The sequence below is a fragment of the Patella vulgata genome, chromosome 3 (assembly GCF_932274485.2).
Source record: "Patella vulgata chromosome 3, xgPatVulg1.2, whole genome shotgun sequence".
NCBI lineage: Eukaryota > Metazoa > Mollusca > Gastropoda > Patellidae > Patella > Patella vulgata.
The window spans coordinates 53,767,958-53,794,702 of record NC_065881.2 but is presented as its reverse complement, the minus strand read 5'-3'; the positions used below and the strand labels follow the sequence as shown (position 1 = coordinate 53,794,702).

Below are 26,745 nucleotides of genomic sequence, written 5' to 3'. Positions count from 1 at the left end.
AGAAGTCACAATTTTTATCCAATTTTGATGAAACTTAAAATATTTCTTTATATCCCAAATATCTCAGCCCATTTTGATATTTGTGCATTTCAGACCATAACTTCCTGGATTATGACCCCGGATTGTACGAAAAATTGCTTTTTTTTTTTAGCTTGTTCTTTATCCATCTCTTGCAAAATGTGGGCGTATCTTGCCTTGCAACCGCTGGTTATGTGTACACATAACCTTCCAACCTGCATCACTGACAAGGGTAAACTGAAGAAACATTCTCAGCCAACACTAGGTTAGCAAGCCGGCACCTTACTCAATGAATCACTGCAACTCCATCTCAAAATGAAGGTAGTTTGAACTATTTGCATGGTTACTCAGGGGCAGATCCATGGTCTCTATTGTCATTCTGGCATTAATACATACACACTGAGCATTTTAAAGCGATAAATCAATTTTTATTATGAATTCATATGATCACATTGTGATTCAATTTCATTGATGATAAAGGATAAAGCTGTAGTGGCTGCTCCTGTTTAGTTTAGCTCTCCAAGTTTTGTGTATTTTTGGCTACTAAATTTAATTTATTCATGTGAAAAGTGGAAATATGTGTGTATAAGGTTACATGGAACACATTTGTGAAGGAATCATTGTCATTATTGGATTATCTCTTGCAGTATTTACTATTTTCTGAAAATTGGAATACATTTGAAGTGTTATAGAGTGATCAATGAAGCATACCAACAGCCATTTTATTAGACTTGGGTATCTTTCCTATTGTTTTAACATGCTCACCTTTAATCCAGTTAAGTATAACTCACATGTGATTAAGATATCTAGAGAGGAACTCATTTCAAAACAACAACTTAACACTTTATCTGTTAACCAGTTTACATTTTTACAAGATGCAACACTCCATATTCTTAAAAATGTTCAATCTAAAATTCGGCCTGGGTGTTCTTCTGGTCTCACAAAGAAAGCAAAGAAAGCCAGAAAGAAAACAAAAATATCATCATCATTGAAAATTGGTCTCTTGAATGCACAGTCGGCTCGTAATAAGAGTGTTGAAATATTTGACTTAGTAATTGATTATGACCTAGATGTACTAGTCGTCACAGAATCATGGTTTAAACCTACTGGTGACGAAGCAATAATTGCTCAGATAACACCCCCCTCTTACACTTTCGTCCATCATCCTCGGCTTACATCTAGAGGAGGGGGTCTTGCAGTAATCTATAAATCCGTAGTTTCAGTAAAACTCAACGCATCGTCAATTGATCTGCCCTCGGTCGAGGATCTCAGTCTGACAGTGAGCACCCAGAACAGATCATTCCACCTTGTCTGTATTTACAGGCCTCCACCCTCGACAAAGAATACATTATCATATTCATCGTTTTTGGAAGATATTACAAAACTTTTTGAACAGTATCACAAACTGGATACAATATTTTTGGGAGATTTTAATATTCACTGGAATAAATCTGATAGGTCTGATGTGAAACAGTTATTTCCATTGTTGACTCTCATTCCTTGCGGCAACATGTTCAACAACCAACTCACAGGTCTGGTAACACTATTGACTTAATCATTACCCATGAAGACTCGGAAATCATTCAAAGTGTCATGGTAGAAGAGAAACAAATCTCTGATCATTACCTGATCCTTACTGAATGTAAGATTCAGAAACCAGGGAAGGAACAAAAACATCTTGTGTGTAGGAATCTTAAAGTTATTGATTATAGTAAATTCAGATCTGACTTGCTAAATTCAACTCTTCTTCAAGATCCACCCCAATCTGTGAATGATCTTGCCACTTTGTACAACAAGACTATGTCTGACCTTCTAGAAACACATGCGCCTCCAAGAAACAGAACTGTAACTGTCAGACCTAATACACCATGGTATGACTCAAATGTTCTAGAAGCAAAACGTACTCGGCGCCGAGCAGAGAGAAAATGGCGTAAATCTAAATTGGAGATCCACAGACAACTGTATTGCTCTCAGAACTATCATTTAACCAACGTTATCCGAAAAGCTAAAAGTAACTACTGTTTAGCTAAGCTCGATTACTGTGGTCAAGATGCACGCAGGATACACACATTCATGCATTCTCTCCTGGGTAAGAAATCTGAAACGAAACTGCCTTCTTCTGATAATTCCAAGAAACTAGCAGACGAGTTCAATCGTTACTTTGATGACAAGATCAATAGAATCAGAACCTTGCTTTTTGATAATTCAACCTCAATTAATTCAACTGTTGAATTTTCTGGTGGCGCACTCGAGAAATTTCAGTTGTTTTCTGAAGATGATGTCTTGAAGATTATCCGTTCATCTAAGCCAACCACTTGTTCATCAGATCCCATTCCCACACCTCTAGTGATTCAACTTGCAGACGTGCTTCTTCCTACAATAACTTTGATAATTAATAACAGCCTTCAATCAGGCGTCTTTCCTGAAATTTTTAAACATGCATTGGTTAAACCCCTACTTAAGAAACCTTCGATGGATAAGGAAATATTCAAAAACTATCGTCCTGTATCCAATTTACCATTCATTTCAAAGATATTGGAAAAAGCTGCAAACATTCGGTTGAACGATCATTTGATTCGGAACTCACTGTTAGATCAGTATCAGTCAGCTTACAGACAAGGCCATTCAACCGAGACAGCTGTTCTCAAGGTCGTGGATGATATCAGACATATTGTCGACAGAGGTAACTGCTGTTCCTTAGTAATGTTGGATCTTTCAGCCGCTTTCGACACGATAAATCCATTGGTGCTCCTAAAGAAACTTCACGTAGAGTTTGGCATTACAGACGGTGTCCTTGCATGGTTTGAATCTTACCTTCTCAGTCGTAGTCAGTAGGTACAGATTACAAACACCAACTCAGATTGGGGGATCACGTGGCTAAGTGGGTAAGACGCTGGCTCGCTAGCCTGGAGGTCGGGTGTTCGATCCCTGCATTGGCCGAGAAAGTTCATCCAGATTTTCCAGCGTGGTTTCCCCTTGTCAGTGATGCAGGACGGAGGGCCTGACAAGGACAGGGCCCTTATTCACGAAAACTTAAACTAAGATACAATCGAAATTTTAAGAAATACTGCAATTCGATTGGCCGACCAGTAAAATCAATTTGCATATATCCAATTTGCATATTGGTCAGCCAATCGAATTGCAGTATTTCTTAAAATTTCGATTGTATCTTAGTTTAAGTTTTCGTGAATAAGGGCCCAGCTGTCTAGTCGTTCGGATGGGACAAAAAACCGAGGCCCCGTGTACACATTGGCGTGCACGTAAAAGATTCCTTGGCAGTTGGAATTCGATATAAGAGTAGGCCGTTGTGCCGCTGCCTGGGCAAAATTTCCCTCATAGCACACTGTATGGCGTATGCCCGTCTTCATTAGCCCAGTTTAGGAGCAGAACAGTAGGACGTTAAACCCCATTTCATTTCATTTCCAACTCAGATTCTGTTGATCTTTCGAATGGAGTTCCCCAAGGCTCTGTGCTGGGACCAGTGCTATTTGTACTTTACACAGTCAGTGTCGCAAATATACTTAAAAAGCACCAGCTTATGTACCACTCTTATGCTGATGATACACAAATTGTTGACAGCTGGAATTCCACAGATCATCAGGATTCATTTAATAGAATCGCATTATGTACAATAGATATCAAATCATGGATGACCAATAATATGCTCAAACTCAATGATGATAAAACAGAGGTCATGGTTATTGGTACCAAACAACAGCTTTCTAATAAATCAGCATCTACCATCCACATCGCTGACTCTCAAATAAATATTGTTAACTCGGTTAAGGATCTTGGTGTCCATCTTGATTCTGAGCTTAGTATGGAAAACCATGTCAATCAGTTGCGTATAGTCTGCTACTTCATCTCCGGTCTATCCGACAAATTCGACATACTTTAGTCAGATCATTAGTTTCCTCACGACTCGACTACTGTAACAGTTTACTCTATGGTATAAATCAGAACCCGATAAACAAACTTCAAATTGTGCAAAACACTGCAGCCAGGATCGTCTGCAGATCTGACAGAAACTGTCACATTACACCTGTTTTAAAAGAACTGCACTGGCTACCAATCACCCACAGAATCCATTTCAAACTCCTGTGTATGGCCCATAAATGTTTAAATGGATCAGCCCCAGAATATCTTAGTTCAATGCTATCTGAATATATCCCCAAACGCACCATAAGGTCAAAAAATCATCACCTCCTTACAGTACCAAGTTATAGACTTAAATCCTTTGGGTTTCGACGATTTTCCCACAGTGTGCCAAAACTATGGAACTCTTTACCCGTAAATCTCAAAACTTCGCAATGTTTGGAAACTTTCAAATCAAAATTAAAATCTCATATGTTTGAATCCTATTATAAAGGGTGAACTATAAAACTGAAGAGCTAAACAAACCTGCGCCATGAGCATACTGTTTGGATGGAATGCGCGCAATATAAATATTCATTAATATTATTATTTTCTCATAAAAAGTGTTGTTTTACAAAAACATTATGTAGCTGAGCAGGGGCAACGCCCAGTTACTATTATGTCATGACTTCAAAACATACCAGTACAGTAGGTAAATATAATAGATATTATTAGTTTAAAGTTTGTGCGTATATTTTATGTAAATATCCTTTGTAATTTATTCAGTTTAAAGATATTCTTTTGAATTTGATCGTCTTTTTTTTTGTACTATGTATACAATATATTTTTAAGTGCAGATAATACAGTGTTTTGATGAGCACTGTTTCTATTGGCAATTTGTTGGAGGGGATTAAAATTGTGTCATCATTATTATTTTTTTGTCAATTCCGTTTTAACTTCCAATATCCCTATTAAACATTTATTTGACTATTTTTAGGGTCTTCATAATACTACAAACAGATCTTGATTGCCGGAACAAAGGGATTTTCTTTATGGGAAGGGGCAAATTCAGGTATAGGGGATTTTTAGTAATACTCAAAAAATAAAAGCCTCCAGACATGGAATTAGAATGAATGCATTTATTATCACCTCTGGATGTTTGACTTGTCATTTACGGTAGACATGAATACATAAAATGAATATATTTTAATTATCTTTATACATGTATATTATTAGTACCCAATATATGCATATTTTGTACTACTGAGTTCCCAATATAATACAGTACATAAAATGTTATAAAACCTCATAAGGTACAATAAGTAAAAGTTTCAAAGAGCTTGAATAGATTTTTTTGAATGGGTATGCTATGTTCTCTTTCTGACATTATCAGAAATTTTGCGGTGCGTTCACCCATCAGTGGAAAATCATTTGCTATGCCAGACTCCAAACAGACTATATATAATCCACTTACAACACCCCATATTTTAAAATCCTGACTCCACCCTTGATTTCTTTTATTGACAACTATTTCTGTTTAGTCAGATGCTTAATTATAGCTACAGACCATTTTGTCTGATGTAATATTGCACTTTGCTCTATTACAATATTTTGTGATGGTAACTAAGTTACAGTAAACAAACAAAGCATATTAGTTATCAGCATTAGTAATTAATATTTGCACAGGTTAAATAAATTGTTGCAGTATCTAAAATAGGAAGCAAAACATACAGAAATTTATAGAAAAAGAAATCCTGATCTTACAGTTACAAATACTTTTTTCAGCTAAAAATAGGACAATTGTTTTCTCAATTATACATGCTTAATACTTTCTTCTAAGTAATACTGGTTTTTATATACACATATTTGTATGGAAAATGTAAAACTAGCTGAGCTGTGACTATCTTTATAATAAATTATGGCAGTTGTCACTTTATGTGTGCATTTATTATTTGAGGGGGATTGTTTCATTAATTTGTATAACTGTTTATCTATCTGGCTGTTATTTATAATACATAAATCCATATTAAAGATTCAGCATGTAGGAGCTAAATCTGCCTATATAAATTATTATATAAAATTATATTACTATTATATTATATAAATTATTATTCTCTAGAACATCGGATGCTGCAGATGTAAACGGATTGAAATACGATCACCATTTAATGATTTGATTTAAAAACGGAGAAGTGTGGCCGAGTCTTTATTAACAAGTAACATTGCTACGATAATAAAACAACCGGTATGTCAAAACTTCAAACAACGATAACATCGCTCAGAATAAAGTAGTTTGAATGAAATTTTCAATAATTAATTTTGAATCATCTATTTAGGAACAGCCAGCTATTTATCTAAATTTAACATAATGCATCTTTAATAAACACCAATTAAAGCTATAGTGGATATGATGATTTAATTGGCGACTTGTGTCGTGCACAAGGAGTATGAATTTAAAAAGATAAAGAAATAATCGTAGCTCTTAGAATGGATAACAAACGTACAACCAGTGGTTCCCAGGCAGGATACGCCCACATTTTGCAAGAGATGGATAGAGAACAAGCTAAACAAAAAGCGATTTTTCGTAACATCAAGGGCCATAATTCAGATAGGGCAAATATCGACAGGAACCAAGATCTTTGGGTTATAAATATGCTTTTCAAGATTCATTAAAATTGGATCAAAATTGTGAACTCTAGAGGGTCCACCACCTTGATATACCGTAGAGGGGCGGCCATTTTGTCTGGCAGTTTTCATCCGAATTTCGAACTCAACCAACATTACGATGTAACAGTGATATATTCAAACATTTTTCTAAATCAGATAATAATTGTGACCTCTAGATAGTCCGGTGGCTGAAGGGGGGAATCGCCACTCGGGCTGTGAATTTATGAGACCAAGTTTTTTGCATAGATTCCGAATCTGGGTGGTGATCAGGCGTTTGAGGGGGCGTTTTCGAGATACAGGGGGTCAAATGTCTACAATGGGGGGGGGGGGGGATGTCATAATGTTGACGTAATATATTAATAAAACATAAATTTCTAAGACTGCCCATCTATAAATAAGTGTTTATGATGCCCCTGGACAACTGTTTTGATTTGTGGGGAGGTGGGGTGGGGATAGCAAGTGTGTGTGTGGGGGGGGGGGGCATTATATATTAATAAAACATAAATTTCTAGGAATGCCCATCTTTAAATAAGTGTTAATGATGCCCCTGGGCAATTATTTTGATTTGTGGGGAGGTGGAGTGGGGGTAAGAGGTGTGCGTGTATGGATTGGGGGGGGGGGGGTACAATTGGCGGGAAGTGAGTTCACGTTGATGATTTTCTTAGAGCTTGGTAAAAACATTACTTTTTAATTCCACTGCACATCTCTAAATATGTGTATACGATTACCATTGTATGGGGGAGGGTAAATGTATTTTGGGGGACAGAAACCACTTGGTTCAAAATTGACCTGAAAAGTGTTTTCTCGAGTTTTCGTTCAGTGCCAATATCGTCATTCAAAATATTAAATTATAATGGTAATTTTCGAGAGATATGGAAATGTACATAAAAAACACATGTTTAGATATTAGTTTATTCTTATAATATGTGCGGGATAGATATCTTCTTGATATGCGTATATCCTTTGGATATGCTTCAGATACCCATTCACATTGTAAATCTTCATTCCAGCCTTGTATCGCAGAGTCATCTTGTTCGATCATTAATTTTTCAACCTGTCTCTATATTGCTGCAACATAATTATTGCGTTTAATGTGCAGTAAAAGACTACTCGGGCAAGATGGTAATAAAGAAAGAAAGTTTTGTTATTTTTTCATCACAATTAAAATTTCTCCAGAAGATACTTCTTCTAGTGTCATCTACTGATGTAAGTCGGTTTTCGCCGTACAAGGTACATGTACAATTTTTTTTTTCTAAACCAGAATTTTTTTTTTCTAAACCAGCAATTACGTCATCAGAAGGATCATTTGTCTATCCCAGCTCTTTAAAAATTGTTACAAAGTTGGGATTATCTTGAAAAAGAAAGACAGATAGTCATTACCACAGAAAGCATGTAGGCCGAGATATCCTCGACACTTTCAATACTAATCTTGATTGGATCAAAAAATATCAAGATTAGTATTGAAAGTGTCGAGAATATCCTAGAACTGACAACCAACCACGAGGACACCAAAATATCTTACCTACCCCTCTTCGCATTGCAAATTAATGGACGTGCTGAAACAAATTGTATTTTGCGTTCTTGCTCGGGCGAAATAGACATCCCAATCATTCTCTTCGCAAACGATGATCCAAATATACAAATTTTGATCGATAATGAGACGAGCAAAGGTAGAAAATGTCACAAAAGACGACTTATATCACTAGATGACGCTAGAAAAAAGATTTTCTGGGTGAAAAAATAACAGACCTTTCTTTATTACCACCTTGCCGTATACGTGGTATTTTGCTTTGCTGCATGGCTGGAATGAAGATTTACAATGTGAATTGGTTTCTGAAGCATATCCAAAGGATATGCGAGCTGTTGGCCAGCAACCAAGGAAATATTTATCTAGCTCATATGAACTTTTGATTTTGAATCTTCTGATGAAGACAAAGAATAAACTAACAACTAAACATATCTCTAAGTTAATGTGTTTTTGATTTACATTTCCAGATCTCTTGAAAAGTACCATTATAATTTAATATTTTGAATGAAAACGCTAACGAGATACCACTTTAAGCTCAATTATAAACGAAATGATTTCTGTCCACAAAAATACATGTTGCCACCCGCCATCACCCGCACCGCCCCCCCCCCCCCCACGGCGGGAACTCACCCCGGCGTCCACCCCCATACAAGAGGAATCTTATAAACATATTTAGAGATGTTTCATCAAGCTCTTAGAAAATCATCATTTAAATCAACGTGAACTCATTTCCCCGCCAATGTTATCCCCACCCCACCCCTCCACACCTGCTACCCCCCACCCCACCTCCCCATAAATCAAAACAGTTGTCCAGGGCATCATAAACACTTATTTATAGATGGGCAGTTCTAGAAATTTATGTTTTATTAATATATTATGTCAACATAATGACATCAACCCCCCCCCCTCAATTGTAGACATTTGACCCCCTATATCTCGAAAACGCCCCCTCAAACGCCTGATCACCACCCAGATTCGGAATCTACGCAAAAAACTGGCCTAGAAAAACTTGGTCTCATAAATTCACAGCTCGGGTGGCGATTCCCCCCCCCCCCTTCAGCCACCGGACTAAGAGGGGCCACAAGCTAAAAACAGGATTTTTCATACAATCAGGGGCCATAATTCAGGAAGTTACGATCCGATATGTGCAAATATCGACAGCAACCAAGATCTTTGGGTTACAAACATGCCTTTCAAGTTTCATCAAAATCGCCTTGTGGTAACCCTTGGTCTACCAGTTCGGGGGGCAATCATCCGTGGTGTTGGTGGCCCGAAAGCGTTGCTGAAGCCTGTAGATGGTTCGAACATTGACCTGGAAGTGATTGGCAACGACTTGGGCAGTGTGGCCAGTGTCAAGTCTTCCAAGCGCCTGGTTCCTCAGAGCTGTCGTGAATCATGGCATGATGCTGACGTTGTAGTGTGAATGATTCAACCAGGTATGGGGGTGCGTTTTATAGGGCTGGTCCCGGTGAACAGCCCTTGCAGCATGATTTACATGAAAATCATGGAGAACACATTACCATCTCAGAAGTCAGGTTGCGTTTTTGAGAACATTTCCTGGGTTCAATTCTGTGTTTGGGAAGGAGCCTTATTGCTCAGGTAAAGTTGGAGATGTGGTCACAAATATACAATAAAAAACACTTGGCAAATTTTATGCAATGTGTCTATTCAGAGTAACATACCAAACTGACGTTTCTTTTGCTGTTTAGTATTTTAAAATTGCTTACATGAAAAGCTACTAAAATGGCCGAATGGTTAACACATAATAAGGCGTAGGGTCGTCTCATGCGTCAGTGAAACGTCTATACATATTCGGCGAATATCGGTAGAATCCCTCAACCCCAGCTTTAAAACAAAACGAGGTCTGCCGAATGCGTCTATTTGTGTGACGTCAGCGCATGGCGGCAGTGACAAAATGAAAATGGACGAAAACGATGTAAATATTGGAAACAAGTGGCGATGATATCGTTTTGTGGGAGTATTTATGCAGAAAAAACATAACTGAGTGAATTGACAGAGGTTTGGTTGCCTGACATTACGAATTGCTGAAAAAAACGAGCCGAAGCGAGAGCAGGTAAGATCGAGTTTTCAACAGGCATTGCATTCCTGTTGTTTTTTATTATATATTGTCTGGTACGACATGGTGTATGCATATATATACGGATAGAAGGTCAGATTCCTGTGACTACACTAGGATCTGGAAGAGTTGTTATCATAGATCTAGTGCAGTTTCTTTTTAGAATTGAATGTTTAATTTGCCAGATTAATGGCTGTATAAACATCAGTTGCTCACAAGGTTAATGTTTATCGAGAATTTAAAAGATCTAAATCTCTATTTTTTGGCACCTAGAAATGGACACAAATGGGTGTTTTCTAACCATTAGAATTCTGCAAAATATTCCCGAAAGTCCAGGAAAAGGGACTCCAGGGACTCTAGATTCAAACATTTCTCAGGGGGAGCATGCACCCGGCCCCCTAGAATGCTCGCACCTGCGGAGCTCGGCTCGTAGCTGGGTCAATCATATTAGGGGCCTGTGAATCAGTCGATCTCATTTTTGCTAAATACGCCCCCCCCCCCCCACCAACAAAATAGATATGTGCGTCCCTGGATAAAGTCAATGGAATAAGTGTCACCGTCTTCGTTTGTCGAACGAGTTTGTATCGGTTACCGTATTTATAAGAGCGGCGCCTGTTTTGGTGGCTTGCTTGAGTGGCTCCGGTTTTAATGTTTCACCAAGAGAGGCACAGGTTTTTTAGTTGCCCTCGTGTATCTTGTTTTTTTTAACCCCACGTGGCTCGTCCGTGGTTTATCTGACTTAAGTGATTCTCTTCATCAAGCCTTTATTTATAAATAATGTACAACTTGGTGATTGGTGATTTTCTTCATCATGCCTGTATTTATAAATAATATACAACTTCCCCTAGGTCCTCTATGTCATTAGATTAAGTGGATATAAATATTTAATTGTAATTCTTTTCATATGGTAATGTCTTGACTGAGGCTAAGCATAGAAAAACCTTTTGATTTGTCCATACATAGTGTATGGTGGGGGGGGGGGGGCATACTCACTGTAGGCTTGTTTATTTAGTGATCTACCTTCTCAGCATGTTACCTTAACAAGCGGTTGCCATGAAAGATACGCCCACGTTTTGCAAGAGATGGACAGAGAACAAGCTAAAAAAAGAAGTGATTTTTCGTACAATCAAGGGCCATAATTCAGGAAATTACGATCCGATATGCATGAATATTGAAACGAACCAAGATCTTTGGGTTATAAACATGTATTTCAAGTTTCATTAAAATCGGATCAAAATTGTGTCCTCTCTCTAGAGGGTCCAAAACCTTGATATACCATTTGCGTACGAGGGGCAGCCACTTTGTCCGGCAGTTTTGGTCCGATTTGTACGAAATTCGGACTCAACCTTCATTACGGTGTAACGGCGATATATTCAAACGGTGTTTTAAATCGGATAAAAATTATGACCTCTATACGGGCCCACAAGCTAAAAACGTGATTTTTCGTACAATCAGGGGGCCATAATTCAGGAAGTTACGATCCGATATGCATGAATATTGAAAGGAACCAAGATCTTTGGGTTATAAACATGCATTTCAAGTTTCATCAAAATCAGATCAAAATTGTGTCCTCTCTCTAGAAGGTCCAAAACCTTGATATACACCATATATTTACAATATTAGTGTACGAGGGGCAGCCATTTTGTCCGGCAGTTTTGGTTCGATTTTCACGAAATTCGAACTCAGCCATTCTTAGGGTGTAACGGTGATATGCTAAAATATTTTTTTTAATCGGATAAAATTATGACCTCTATAGGGTCCACAATCAGGGGCCATAATTCAGGAAGTTACCGTCCGATATGCGCGAATATCGAAAGGAACCGAGATCTGTGGGTTATAAACTTACATTTTAAGTTCCATAAAAATCAGAAGAAAGTTGTGACCTCTAGAGGGCCCATAACCTTGATATACTATATTTTTACGCTATTTGAGAATGAAGGGCGGCCATTTTGTCCGTAAGTTTTGGGCCGATTTTCACGAAATTCGAACTCAACCACCCTTAGGAAGTAACGGTGATATACTAACACGTTTTTTTTAAATCGGATAATAATTATGACCTCTATAGGGTCCACCCACACGCTAAAAACGCGATTTTTCGTACAATCAGGGACCATAATTCAGGAAGTTACGGTCCGATATGCTCGAATATCGAATGGAACCGAGATCTTTGGGTTATAAACTTACATTTCAAGTTTCAACAAAATCGGATAAAAATTGTGACCTCTATAGGGTCCACAAGCTAAAAACGTGATTTTTCGTACAATCAGGGGCCATAATCCATGAAGTTACGGTCCGATACATGCCAATATTGAAAGGAACCGAGATCATAGGGAGATAAAGCTATATTTCAAGTTTCGTTGAAATCGGATACAAATTGTGACCTGTAGAGTGTCCACAAACAATTGTGGACGGACGGGCGGACAGGGCGACGACAATATACGTCCACATGAAAATGTGGGCGTATAAAAAACATTGAATATGTTAATTATAATAAAGTAAGCTGATATCGCCCCTATAGTACCACCATTCTGAACATCTGAGACACGCTACCTGCGGACCAATTAATTTTCGTACGTTAGTTACGTACGTAGTACCACATGTCATTGTCTGCTACCACTTTTCATCTTAGGAGTTCACATAGCATGACAAACGCGATGGTTAGCTAAATACGTTAGCTACACAAATTTGTTTCTGTTTATTTGAATTAGTGTGTACCTGTCTTTAGTCTCCAGTTGCGAAACCTTGATGTCAATATCATGTGAATAAATATTGTCAATATTTGTCACGTGACCACGTTACTCGCGTAGAGATTGACAACCTATAGTGTTGGTTCATGCATTCAGGTAAAGGGTGTTGACAGGTGCGCATTTATACGGCTACATCATTTGTGTATATTATAAAACTGACAGTAAGTTTTAAATTCTTCTGAATTAATTATTATTCATTGTTTTAACTTTAGGTAATTTTAGTCTTTCCGTTCTTCAATAACAGCGTGGGCATTTGTTCGATCTAAACAACTTAAATAGGACGGACTAAATAGCTTTACGCGTGAAACATTTCTCTCGATCTAGAGAGTTCTGAGACATCAGTAGTGAAACCATTTCTAATTGTATGTGTAATACGTAACCATAGAATTACCTGTACTTTATATTTGCAAACATTTATCGTTTATTTAGATTGGGGCACTTTCACAGCACCCACCCCATCTCCCACAGTAGGTCATGTTTATATCGAAATTGAATTATGTAAAACATTAGGCGTTTTTGTGAACCGATTAGATTGGACCGATTAGCTATTATACGCATTTGTGAAGCAAGTTGATTATGCTAATCGTTACATTTGTGAGACGATTTAACTCAACTGATTAGGCAAATCGACCTAATCGTCCCAGGAGGTGTTTAGGCGATTAGATTTGACGTTTTCAAAATGGCGGAATGTTCGACATCGCAAGTAATTTTTAATGCTTATTGTTGTTTTTCTCCATAAAAAATGTTTTTTTTAAAACGCATTTGATGTGTTTAAAGTAGCTAAGTCTCTAACTCAATATCATCCAAAATCTTCAACATTGAAAACACGATTTATTTGTCAAATTATATCAACATTCATGTTGTAATCTTAACGGGAAAAGATGGGCTTTTGATATCCAATATTTAAGACAAAATAAACATTTTACCATTGGTACACGAATCGTGTACCATAATGCGCTTCAGCCCTAGTTGTATCAAGAGACTCGAGGGACGAGGCTAGACACATTGCAGCAAATCAAACGGCGTATGTAAACTGGAATAACCAGACGTGACGCTAGAAATTTGCACTCGCTTGAGACTGCTGGCTTATTTCGCCGAACATAACGGATTTGAAATTGGAGTAAAAACGGAAACCATTGAATGTAAATCAGTTTATATACATTCATATTACAGTATTATATGCATTGCGACCCACTTTTGTCAATTTCTAGGTCCCAAATGTAAGCGATGAAGCTCCTTTAATGTTAACTTTATAGTCCACAAGAATGTTAGATCACCTCTGGCTCTAAGCAATTTTAGGCCCTCTGGGTGCCAGCAATGTCACTGTAATCTGTAGGTAACTTGGACTACACGTGAAACACACGCCCCCCTCGTCATGTTAGCAGAGACAATTTTTTTTCTGATCGGTGTCCCTGATGGCAGCCATCTTACCAAATCGTAATTATCAAATTTCACATTTGTGGACCATAGCTAATCAAATCGAAATCATACCAAATCGTACTAGCAAATCAAAACCTAATCAAATCGACTCACAAAAACGCCTATTGATTTATTTATTGATTTGAATCCACAGTGTAGATTAAACAGAAAATTGCTATCTCAAATGATCAATGAATACCCGATGGTTAGCTATGTATCTTTAATATCAAATTGTTGTTAAGTAAACTTACCGCAAATTAGTTATTTACATGTACATGTCTTGGCCGAAAGAATCAATGATATACGAAAATTCAAATTTATACGTAAAGTCGCCTTCATTGTTCAACAAAAAAGCTAAATTGATCAGCCTCTCTTGCGTCAGGGTTGATTTAATTTGTTTCAAATGATGTGTTGGAAGTTTCAGCATATACAAGTTTGAGCATGTTAATGGGTGTCCACTCCAACTGAGACACAGTGATGTTCAATGATTTTAAAAGCGCGTTCCATGTATAAACATAAACATAGAATTACTTACAATTACACTAGCAAACATTTATCGTTTAAACGGCTATTAAACGTATTAGTAATTCTGGAAGGCGTGGTGAATCAGTGGGTAAAGTGCAGACTCGCTAACCAGGACTCGGTGTAGGCCGAGAAAGTTCATCATACATTCCGCGGCATGTGTTCTCCTTGTCGGTGCAAGGAAAAGCCAAGGTCCCGCGAACAGAGGGACTTCCATTGTGACACTATCCTGTGTCTCAGCAACAAATAATTAATTAGCTGTGGCACTTTCTTCGACTTCAGGTGGTGATAACTATTTCCAATGATCAATTAAGCCTGAAACACTGTTTATGTTGTTACTATGTTTATATATCAAATACAGCCAACTACAAAGGTTAAATACAGGAAACTACAATATCTATGATAGTACTTTTCGAGTTATTAAAATATCCACGGTCTGAGTTTAATATTTTTTCTAACTCAGACCAGAACGGCTTAAACGTGGCAAGAGCCACATATTTCTTGATAGTTCTACATAAGGTTCGCGCCAGGATGATGTGTTCACCCTAACCTCTAAGCCGAGGAGGCTATGGGTGTAATGTTCTCTTGAGCTCCGAATGATGTCTGGGGGTAAATCAAACCAGCTCTCTACTATATAGAAAGTATAATGCGTCATCTATTAGGGCGGGACAATTACCATTTTTGGGTTAAGTGTTTCATATAGGCACCGTTGTACGTCAACACTATTCTAGTTCATTGTACTAATCCATGGACGTGATGACTGGACTATAGTACCCTACTTCCAGCAATGGCTACTGACATAACTGTCGGTGAGTTAGTCTAAAAGTTAGTAGTAGAATAATGTAAGCTACTTCATTATCTTAGTTTTCGTCACACATCATGTAGGTAACGATTTTCTATATTAAACAGAACACCTTTCTTACAACTAAAATAACCCTTATAGTATTACACCATCTCATTGAAACCTATTTTTCGAAAATTTATACCCCAATGTAGAGAAGAAACCTATTGATTATCATCGTTTTAATAACTGCTAGGGTTGTTCCCCTTCGTTACGAAATCTTGTATAGTGCCCCAGAGGCTTACATTCTCTTCGATTTTCACTGTTCTCCAATTTAGTTGCTGGTGGGTGTATGTTTCGATGCGTGACAATCGATGTTTTGCCGTCTTATTTCTTAAACATACATTATGCAATAGCTAAATCTGCCTATTTTAGGTCTTTCTTAAGGTCCGAAATGTTATCTAAATTATTAATTAGACATTAATTAACCTATCCAGACCATAATCAACTCTAGATGGCAACGCTAGCCTGCGATCTTTAGTGGATTGTAAGCCGATTTACTGCATAACATTCCTTCTCGATTAAACGATTAAATGGGTAATCGAGACTATGCTGTTTATCGTACTGACTTTAGTAATGCTGACCGAGGCTTATGGGAGTTTCAGTCGCTTAGTTCTCGGTTCATAGTGGATCAATTTGAATGAAATTTTCACCAAATTGCCTTTACATTATCAAGGTTTTAACTATTACAGTGAGAACTGCCAACTCGTTACCGAATCTCCCCTTTATACGCCTGTTCTGCCTGAGTAGGCCTAGCGATATTCTACTTATTATACGCCAACATTTAAATCTGGGTGTATTACCTCGTCACCGATGTGGGTCTGCCAACAATCGCCTACCAGCAGCTGCGTCGTCCGTGGAGTTATGCACCAAGTCATATATAAAAATGGGGTAAATCCCTCCCCTAAAAGGATATGAACCTTTTTTACGGTGATTCCCTTCAAATATAGGCCAACATTAATAGCTTTATATATAGCCAGCCATAGGATGGAGATTGTAATCTTTCGTTGTAAGGATTATTTTCTTTTTGGTTAAAAGGTCGAGTTTCTCCTTATTATCTGGAGCAGATCTGGGGTCAAAGGTCAAATAGTGCACAGTTCTTTTTTACGCCCCAAAAAATCTCAATGATACAATGAGATAGAAAGAACTCAAATTACAAGCTGTTACATGTATATTCTTCCCTCGTTCGTATAATATAATAATATAAATAAAGTTAAAATAACTGAGTTTTGAATAAACGGCCCCTTTCATCTTAAACTACATGTATCTGAATTAAGAATTAAAGGCAATTAATTTCAAGCCCTAACGGGTGGCAGCTTTCTACAAGTTTTTCGCTCGAGAAAATTCCATCAGCATTTATTCCCATTCCCAAACAGGCAGTCTCATTTGCCCAGTTGAACTTTTGGTGTGGCATTTCATTAATTTTAGACGTGAACGGGCTTTTCGGCCGAAATTGTGGAAACCTGATTAAAATACAGATCTATATTTCGTTTCGTTTTTTTTATATACTTTCGATGGCCTACACACTATTGTGAAGATCTGACAAATTGTACTATAAGGTCGTGTCAGGGGTCGTACGAGCGGCTTTCGACCTTATGTCTTCAGACATTGATTAATCAATCGACGTTGATGTTTCTAGTGGTTAACCCACAGTTCCGTGCATGGCAAGCCAAGAAGTCGCCGTAACAGACCGTTTCATTGGCTTATCCCCCACTTCAACCAAAACGTCGGTAATATAACACTCTTCCAGAGCCTAGTGTAGTTAAGACAAGTAAAACGAAATTTTGAACTAAAAAAAACGAAACGAAATAGGATCTGTGTTTTAATCAGATTGCTTCGGACGGAGATAATTCTTGAGAGCTATACATGTATATATTATAGGTATTTTTGTAGGGAGATTTATATCAACCAGTTTCTGTGAAACAGTGGGAGCATCTGCATACAACCCTTGAACAAATATAATAAGCGGCCTTACGTGATGAAAGAAATTAACTTTTCGGGGAGAAAATCGCCAAAACCTTAATAGCAGACCGTATGATCTAAAGCGCACGGGTTATCCCACTCGACCACCGAACCCCATTTATTTCATATAAAACAACATTCGTTAATATATATCAAGCTGAATTGGGAAGATATATTATAGTTCGACAGAATGATGATCCTTTATTCGAAGATATTTTAGGTAACAGTAAAGTAAGTTGCCCCGTTCAACATATGGTTGCATCTGTGTATTGCATTGTCAAGAAAACAATTATGCTTCGGAAAAATAGAGTTTGTGTAAAGAAAATTCTTTAGAGTATTCGAAGATATTTTAGGTAACAGGCTCGCAGTGTTTCGTTTGCTTAGAGCTAATCCCACTTAACACTACTGTAATGGAAGCAAATTTCTGTTCCAAGTTATGACTGGTCAATAGTCGGATTAATAACCAATAGCTAACTGCGTAACAATATCATTACGCTTTAAACAGAGTTCCAAATTGGACCAAATATTATGTTTACATAACGTTACGTCATGACTCATGATTTTATTAACCAGTGCATAGCAGAATATTGCAAAAAAACTAATTGCGTGACAAACGAGGCTATCAACACATATACAATGTAAACAATACTGTTTGGAGACGAACAATACTTTCACCGTTTTTATACGCCCACATTGAAGTGTGATCGTATATTGTCGTCGCCCCCGTCCGTCCGTCGGTCCGGCGTCAACAATTGCTTGTGGACGCTCTAGAGGCTAAAGTTAATATCCGATTGACTTTAAATTTGTATACAGTGTTTAAGACCATGAGCCGAAGAATCCTATTGATTTTCAGCGATTTCCGATAATTACTGCCAGAGTTATGGCCCTTGATCACTTCCAAAAATCTTGTGGACGCTCTAGAGGCTAAAGTTAATATCCGATTGACTTTAAATTTATACACAGTATTTAAGGTCATGAGGCAAAGAAGCCTATTGATTTTCAGCGATTTCCGATAATTACTGCCAAAGTTGTGGCCCTTGATCACTTTGAAAAATCTTGTGACGCTCTAGAGGCTAAAGTTATCATCCGATTGACTTCAGATTGATACACAGAGTTTAAGATCTTGATACGAACAAGTAAATTTTTATGACTTGAACAGCTAAATCCATGATATTAAAAGTTTTGTATACTAAGCGTTAGCATGGGGCAGAACTTTATAAAAACCAAACCAATTCTTATAGTTTTCTGATAATTACTTCATGAGTTTTTACTCTTAATCAGATTTTAGTGTATTATAAATGTTTCATTACCGAAAAAAGTAAAAATATGCGACAACACTTGTTGACTGCCTGGACGATTTAGCTGCTGTGGGCGTATGTTTCGTTGCCTGGCAACCTATCTTTAATACCTTAAATCACTGTCCAAAGTTTTAGGGAAGACCCCAGATTAAACTAAGGGCTGTCCATGTTGCCGTACTTGGAATAGATTTGATTGAACGGGAAGAATAGACACACTCGCTCAAAAACTCAAGTATCAGAAGTCAATCCAGCAATGGCCAGAGAAAGATTTTACGGGCCATTGCTTAAGGAATATGGGTAACAGTAAAGTAGGTTGCGTCCTTTCAATGCATTTTCATGTGGACGTATATTGTCGTCGCCCCTGTCAGTCCGGACGTGCGTCCGTCCGTCCGCAATTTTTTTGTGGACACTCGACAGGTCACAATTTTTATCCGATTTTGACGAAACTTGAAATATAGGTTTATCTCGGTTCCTTTCAATATTAACATATGGTTCAATTTTTATTTCAATTTAATTCGCTTGCGCGTACCCGGAGAAAACCCCGTTCCTTGTCACGTACAACCGGGGAATCGAAACTACGCCAGTTGACTCAATGACAGAGCTTATGATACAGCGCGCACTTGCTAACCATTCGGCCATCCATCCTCCTAACTTAAGAAATGAAATGGGGTTTAACGTCCGACTGCTCTGCCCCGAACTGGGCTAATGAAGACGGACCCTAACTTAAGACGCTGCCCTCACAATACTTGCTAAGACCCCAATACAGCTTATACCAGAATTCATTTAATTAATAATACATTATGTAAGGTTTAGATAAAGAGCTCGAAAAAAGATAATGTATAATGAATAATTTGAAAATTTCATTTAAATTGCTCCATTGCGAGCGAAGATATTAGCCTTTGAAGGTCATAATTTTTTTATCCGATTTAGATGAAACTTAAAATATATCGTTATATCCCAAAGATCACAGTCCCTTTCGATATTTGTGCATTTCAAACCATAATTTTCTGGATTATGGCCTCTGATTGTACGAAAAATCGCTTTTGTTTGAAGCTTGTTCTTTATCCATCTCTTGCAAAATGTGGGGTATCTTGCCTGGCAACCACTGGTTGTACGTTTGTTATCCATTCTAAGAGCTACAATTATCACTTAATCTTTTTAAATTCATACTCCTTGTGCACGACACAAGTCGCCAATTAAATAGGTAGCAGTTGTTAGACCTCGATTTAAGAAGCAAAGAAAATGTGTATAGCTTGGGGCCTCATAGCCACCAGCCTATATTGGCTTTTGAAATGCTTTTCTGAACTTATTAGAGGACAGTTTACGTTTAAAATGATTTAAAGTATACTTAATGTGGAGAGGTAGAAAGAAACATCTTGTGTGCAAGGTAGTTAAGTCGAGCACATGATACTACTTATTCCAAGGATTTTCCATATATCACGTTGCACCATAATGTTGGTGAGTTCAAAGCTCGTGAAAATCGGGCCAAAACTGCCGGACAAAATGGCCGCCCCTCGTATACGCAAATAGTGTAAAAAAAATATGGTATATCAAGGTTGTGGACCCACTAGAGGTCTCAAGTTTGGTTCGATTTTGATGAAACTTTAAACTTATGTTTATATCACAAAGACCTCAGTTCCTTTCGATAATCGCCTATATCCAAACGTAACTTCCTGATTGTTCAAAAAATTGCATTTTTGTATTTAATTTTAAAAACTGTTTAAATATATCACCGTTACACATTAATGAAGGTTGAATTCGAATTTCGTAAAAATCTGACCGAAACTGCCCGACAAAATGGCTGCTCCTTCTACGCAAATTGTGTAAGAGTTTGCAATAGGAAGGTTGTGGACCCTCTATCTGATTTTGATGAAACTGTATGTTTATATTCCAGAGATTTCGGTTCCTTTTGATATTCGCGCATATCGGAACATAACTTCCTGAATTATGTCCCCTCGTACAGTTTGTTTTCGTCCATCTCTTGCAACATGTGGGCGTATCTTGCATGGCAACCGCTTATCATTGATTTCAACGAATTTAAAATCTATTTCAGAACTATCGGATGGATTTCTTTTAAATTTGTATGAAGCGCCCTTGGATGATAATGGTTTGTTAAAATGACAGGACTGGAACCTATTATAGGGACGGAGTATGATATAGGGAAATCGTACAAGTGGCAAATTTGGATAATTAGTAGATGTTGCCTGCAGGGGGTGCTTATTCAGATTTGTTCAAACATAGTTGCTTGAACCGATAAGGATGTGACTGGGATGACTGAGTGAATCTAGCCATGTTTTAACTTTCATGTTAAACCGCAGGGTGGTTTTTAACCCAGTTGGGTATGTGAACTGGATGATATTTTTTCAAGAGAAGTGAAGTTACTTTGCGCTTAAAGGTACATTTCGACTTATTCGCCAAAATCACTCAATAGATTGCTACCAAAATTTATAGTTATGCTGTATGGGTGGACTTATTCAAATTTGATCAAACGATGTTGCTTGACACAATATTTTTGACTTCTCCTAGACTGTTTGATGAATTTCAACCAAATTTTGTATGTATGTTTATTGGGTGTGTTTATCCGGATTTGTTCAAATAAAGTTACTTATATTCAAAGGGACAACATAAAGGGCTGAATTTAGATATGAAATTTGGAAAATATATTTTGAGACGAAGATGTTCCTGGCGCTTGCGTTTTTAAAGATCCAGCTGAATATCTGGTGTCAGGGCAATGCGCAAATGAAATGATGGTTTTAATATTTCGCCCTATAAACGAACAAAAATAAGAAAAGATTTAAGGGGTTCCATTACGATCAAGACAGATTATATTAAAATGGGTGGTCGAAAAGGGTATGAAATTACATTGACTCCTACGTCAAAATCAAATGAAAGTGTGTTAATCAGAATCTGTATTATGTTTTTGAGGCTGAACGTCAAAATCTCTATATATGTGTTGAAATGAAGAAGCCTGTCGATTTTCAACACCTTCGATAATCTCACGAAAATTCACAAATTCTTTAATGTATTTTCAGGAGAGGGGCTCAGCATGAAATGGTTTGATAAATTCTTAAGTTTAGCGGAAAGAGCAACGAGTCAAGATGATGAATGGATGTGGTCAGAAGAACCTCATACCGAACGACGTAAAGAAATACTGAAAAAATATCCACAGATAAAAAAGCTGATGGGATATGATTCCAGCATAGCTTATATTGTATCAGCGGAAGTTTTTACTCAGATATTTATGTGTTGGATATTACAAGAAGCTAACTGGTGGACAATATTTATATTAGCTTATTGTTTTGGTGGAGTTTTAAACCATTCACTGGGAAGTGCTATTCATGAAATTGGACATAACTTGGCCTTTGGTCATGGTAGACCGGCTGCTAACAGGCTCTTGAGCCTTTGGTGTAATTTGCCGCTCGGCGTTCCTATGGCAATATCGTATCGGAAATATCATGCCGATCATCACCGTTACCTGGGCGAAGAGAACCAAGATGTAGATATCCCAACTCGACTCGAAAGTTTTTTGTTTCGTAGGCCCATTACAAAAATTATTTGGTTGTTTTTTCATCCAGCGATTCATGCAATCCGACCATTTTATAAAAGTCCCAAACCGATAACAGGTTGGGAGATGATAAATACAGTAGTTCAATTGACATTTAATGCTATTATTGTTCGTCTGGTTGGATGGAAGGCAATGATATATCTTGTTTCTGGTACTTTTTTTTCTATGGGATTCCATCCACTGGCTGGTCACTTTATATCCGAACACTATCTATTTACTGATGGATTGGCCACGCATTCTTATTATGGACCACTGAACTTTATTCTATTTAATGTAGGCTATCACATTGAACATCATGATTTTCCGTACATCGCTTACCATCGTCTACCAGAGGTCAAACGAATAGCAGCAGAATATTATGATCATCATCCCTATCATACTTCCTGGGTGAAGGTCGTGTGGACTTTTATCTTTGATAAAAATCTGGGGCCACATGCTAGAGGAGTTGGCTATCGTAAAGAGAAAGTTAATTAAACAAAAATATATTAAATGGTATGAACAAAAATATTTTATTTGAAGGCCTCATTTACAAAATTTGAGTTAAATCTATATACTTATGTTATAGAGAATAGAAATGCAAAACTTAACAGTTCCATTAAAACCCACATGATTTACATTCCAAGACTAACTTACTAATTGATTCCTGATTGATATTTCCTAGGCCTTATTCCTGACGATCAACAAAATGTGAAGGTAAAGATAACTCTTTAATAGCGTTCGAAAAATTTGAAAGCTGATAGGGTTCTTTCTTAGTTACTATAAGCGGCCATGCCGAATATTAAAGGACTCTAGCAAGAACGATTTCAGAAAATGTTGATCAAAATTTGATGGTTTTCTTTTCATTATTATGCATTTTCGTCTAATGTTGTGAACGGTCAGAATTTTATGCTGAAAGCATCAAATTTATTATGATGATATACGTTATGGTCAAGTATGTGCACCCAATCGAAATCTATCGGAATATTAATAGATTCAGATGGGGTCCTAAACGTAATCTATTCATTGTGACAACTTAGATGTTTTTACCACAAAATTCAACACCGTTCTCCCGGTCTAAATATTTCCAATTATTTTATGAATTGTTGATGATTTTATAGTTCTATTTTTTATTTATTTATGTTAGAAACTTGCCTAAATGTAGAGTGATCTCACTAGTATGTATATCTTAGTGCGTGCTTTTTTTGTGAATGTACGATTACGCAATCTGTCTACTGTTCAATCACTATTCTTGAACCTAATCAAATAGTACAGTCCTATGATAATATACAAATTTGTTTTAATAAGATTTGTATTGTATTAAGCATGTAGCTGTTAAAATAGATGGTCCAATCATTTCTGTATTTAGATACATAACGGCGAGAATCAACTGTTTAAAAAACTCCAACAATACATCTCTGATCTGGTAATATTGCATTCTGCATACACATAGAATGGTTACTATTAACTTTAAGAATAGATCTCTTCCCTGAATGACCGCGACATTCCAAACTTAGTAATGCGGTTCTAATCTGTGCCACACGATTCATGCACAAAAAGAAAAAAATAAACATTTCAACAGAATAAATAATTCTCAAATTTTGACTAAAATCGTCGATGTAGAAATTAAAATGTCGGTTAACCAGCTTTTTGTCTGTTTTCAAATATTCTTTGACATAGTCTCTCTCTCTCTCTCTCTCTGCTGTAACATAAATAGGTATCTGTAAAGGTTTGGGTTACATGTATTAACCTGCAGATTTCGTCAAGGTCACAAGATGTAAACAAACCTAGCCCTTGCCTTAGCTCTGTGTGTTTACATCTCTGACCCATGGTTACTATGTCGAGTACCGTGAATCGAGAGAGAGAAATGGGGTTTAACGTCCACTCGACACAAACTAGGTCATTTCGGGACTAACATAATATGGTTTAATTTTATTTCAATAATTCGCTTGCGCATAGGGGTCTTTAGCAGTGGGAGGAAACCGGAGGACCCAGAGAAAACCCACGAGGTTGGACAGGCGACCCTACTCCTTGTCACGTACAACCGGGGATTTGAAACCACGCCAGTCGACTCAATGACAGACTTTATGATACAGTGCGCGCACGCTAACCATTCAGCCATCCAACCCCCCTTCGATCAGAGACAGTTTCCAGTATTTTCGAAATGTCCCACTCTTTCCTCAGCCTAAAGTAGTCATTAAAAAAGCCAGACATTTCCGTTTAGTTTATGTCATACCCTATATGTATACGCTTGGTTAATTGTTTTTATATAGATTTTGCACTATAGCAATATTTATTTTTACATAATTAATATTATTTTATATTACTATTTTATAATGTATACTATGTGCCCCTTAAGGGTTGATAATATGAGGACAATAATTGTTACTGTTTATTAAAAAACATAAACAAAAAAAAAAATAATTGTGGTGTGGCTTTTGTATTTACTTTACCCAGTGTAAGCTTCTGTTCCTGCCATTTCTACGTCATTTTTTATGAAATCGTTTCAATATTGGATGTGATGTGTAATACAAGGGAAATTTTCCCGAACAGCGGAGCTACAGTCTATAATCCAGCATCTGACTATGGTTCTGTAGGAAAGTTTGATTAGGGAGATTTTTTTTGAAGAAATGTTTAGTGGGTGCCGAAGTAAGTATTTTGAACTTGGGTAGACATTCACCACGTGGTAGGTTATTCCACATCTAGAGGGTCCACAACATTGATATACCATATTTTTTTTTACGTTATTTGAGTACGTGGGGCGGTCAGTTTTGGTCCGATTTTTACGAAATTCGAACTCAACCACCCTGGGGTGTAAAGGTGATATATTCAAAGGGTTTTTGTTAAATCGGATAAAAATTATGATCTCGATAGGGACAAAATGCTAAAAACGCGATTTTCGTACAATCAGGGGCCATGATTCAGGAAGTTACGGCCCGATATGCGCAAATATCGAAAGGAACCGAGATCTTTGGGTTATAAACTTGTCCACAACCTTGATATACCATATTTTTACGCTAATTGAGTACGAGGGGCGGCCATTTTGTCTGTCAGTTTTGGTCCGGTTTTACGAAATTCGAACTCAACTACCCTTAGGGTGTAACGGTGGTATATTCAAATGTTTTTTTTTAAATCGGATAAAAAATTATGACCTCTATAGGGTTTACAAGCTAAAAACGCGATTTTTCGTACAATAAAGGACCGTAATTCAGGAAATTAAGGCCCGGTGCATGCTAATATCGAAAAGAACCGAGATCTTATGGATAAGTTTCGATTAAATCGGATAAAAATTGTTATATTGAAAGAAAACTATAGCAGGTAGGGTGAAATTGAAATAACACTGGCGGCCATCTTTGATGACGTCATAGGGGAATAACCTACCACATGGTCACTCGGCAAACCTCGGCAGATTCCGGTACCCTACATCTAGCAGGGTACTGGAATCTGTTGAGGTTTGCCGAGTGACCACATGGTGAGTGTCCACCCATGGCCAAAATACTGACTAAGCTACCTACTAAACATTTCTTCAAACTTTCCTACAGAACCAAAGTCAGATCCAGGACTACTACTCTTTATTTCCTGCACGCTAACTTGTGTACATACGGGACCCCATCCAAACGAATAGACAATGTTTCTTTTCTGTCTGGGATGCTCCAACCGTAGACCTGAACCTCTGCCATCTCGAGCTCGCCGTCGGGTGGTATATGGGTCTCTCCCAGTATAATTTTGGAAATTAGACGGCCGCTAACGCATCTTCCTGCTTTTCCAGTCCGCGAGTACAGTGACCCAATATAGCCTTATTGTGGTTTTGCAACCGAAATCCGACATTACAATTATTCAATCAATCAACCAGACTGTGGCAGCTGCATTTGTTAGACACCAGAAATTGTAATTGGTGAAACAAATAATGATGATGTCCGAAAAAAATGTCGCAATATATTGATGATTGCACTTATTTTAAATGTTTTAATCCGTCTTCATTAGCCCATTCGGAGCAGAACACCATTTCATTTCACATTTTAATCCATTAATCAATTTTAATAAATGTATGATTGTCAGGATTGCGACAGGCACAGAAACAGCCGGCTAGTATGGTATCACCACACAAAAATCAGAGTCAAGCTAGTTTGCTTGACCACTTCAAAAAAACTGACAAAACAGAATTTGCTGAAAGGCCATTCATTCAGAAACGGCATACAAACAATTGTATCATCTAACTACATGTAATAGTTAGAACAGACAATGCAGGTTCTTAACCAGGTAAGACGGT

At 37.4% G+C, this 26,745-nt stretch overlaps 1 protein-coding gene across 2 annotated transcripts; it reads left to right on the top strand.

The window, feature by feature from the left end:
• Nucleotides 1–12,987: 12,987 nt before the first annotated feature.
• On the top strand, nt 12,988–24,906 carry LOC126814871 (sphingolipid delta(4)-desaturase DES1). 2 transcript variants are annotated; one of them, XM_050540304.2, is made up of 2 exons: nt 12,988–13,005; nt 21,967–24,906. In XM_050540304.2, exon 2 carries the CDS (start codon nt 21,981–21,983, stop codon nt 22,971–22,973), a length of 993 nt encoding a protein of 330 aa, XP_050396261.1. In that variant the 5' UTR covers nt 12,988–13,005; nt 21,967–21,980; the 3' UTR covers nt 22,974–24,906. The 2 variants fall into 2 exon arrangements, with proteins under 2 accessions (XP_050396261.1, XP_050396260.1); XM_050540303.2 differs by lacking the exon at nt 12,988–13,005 and adding an exon at nt 20,983–21,329.
• Nucleotides 24,907–26,745: the final 1,839 nt, after the last annotated feature.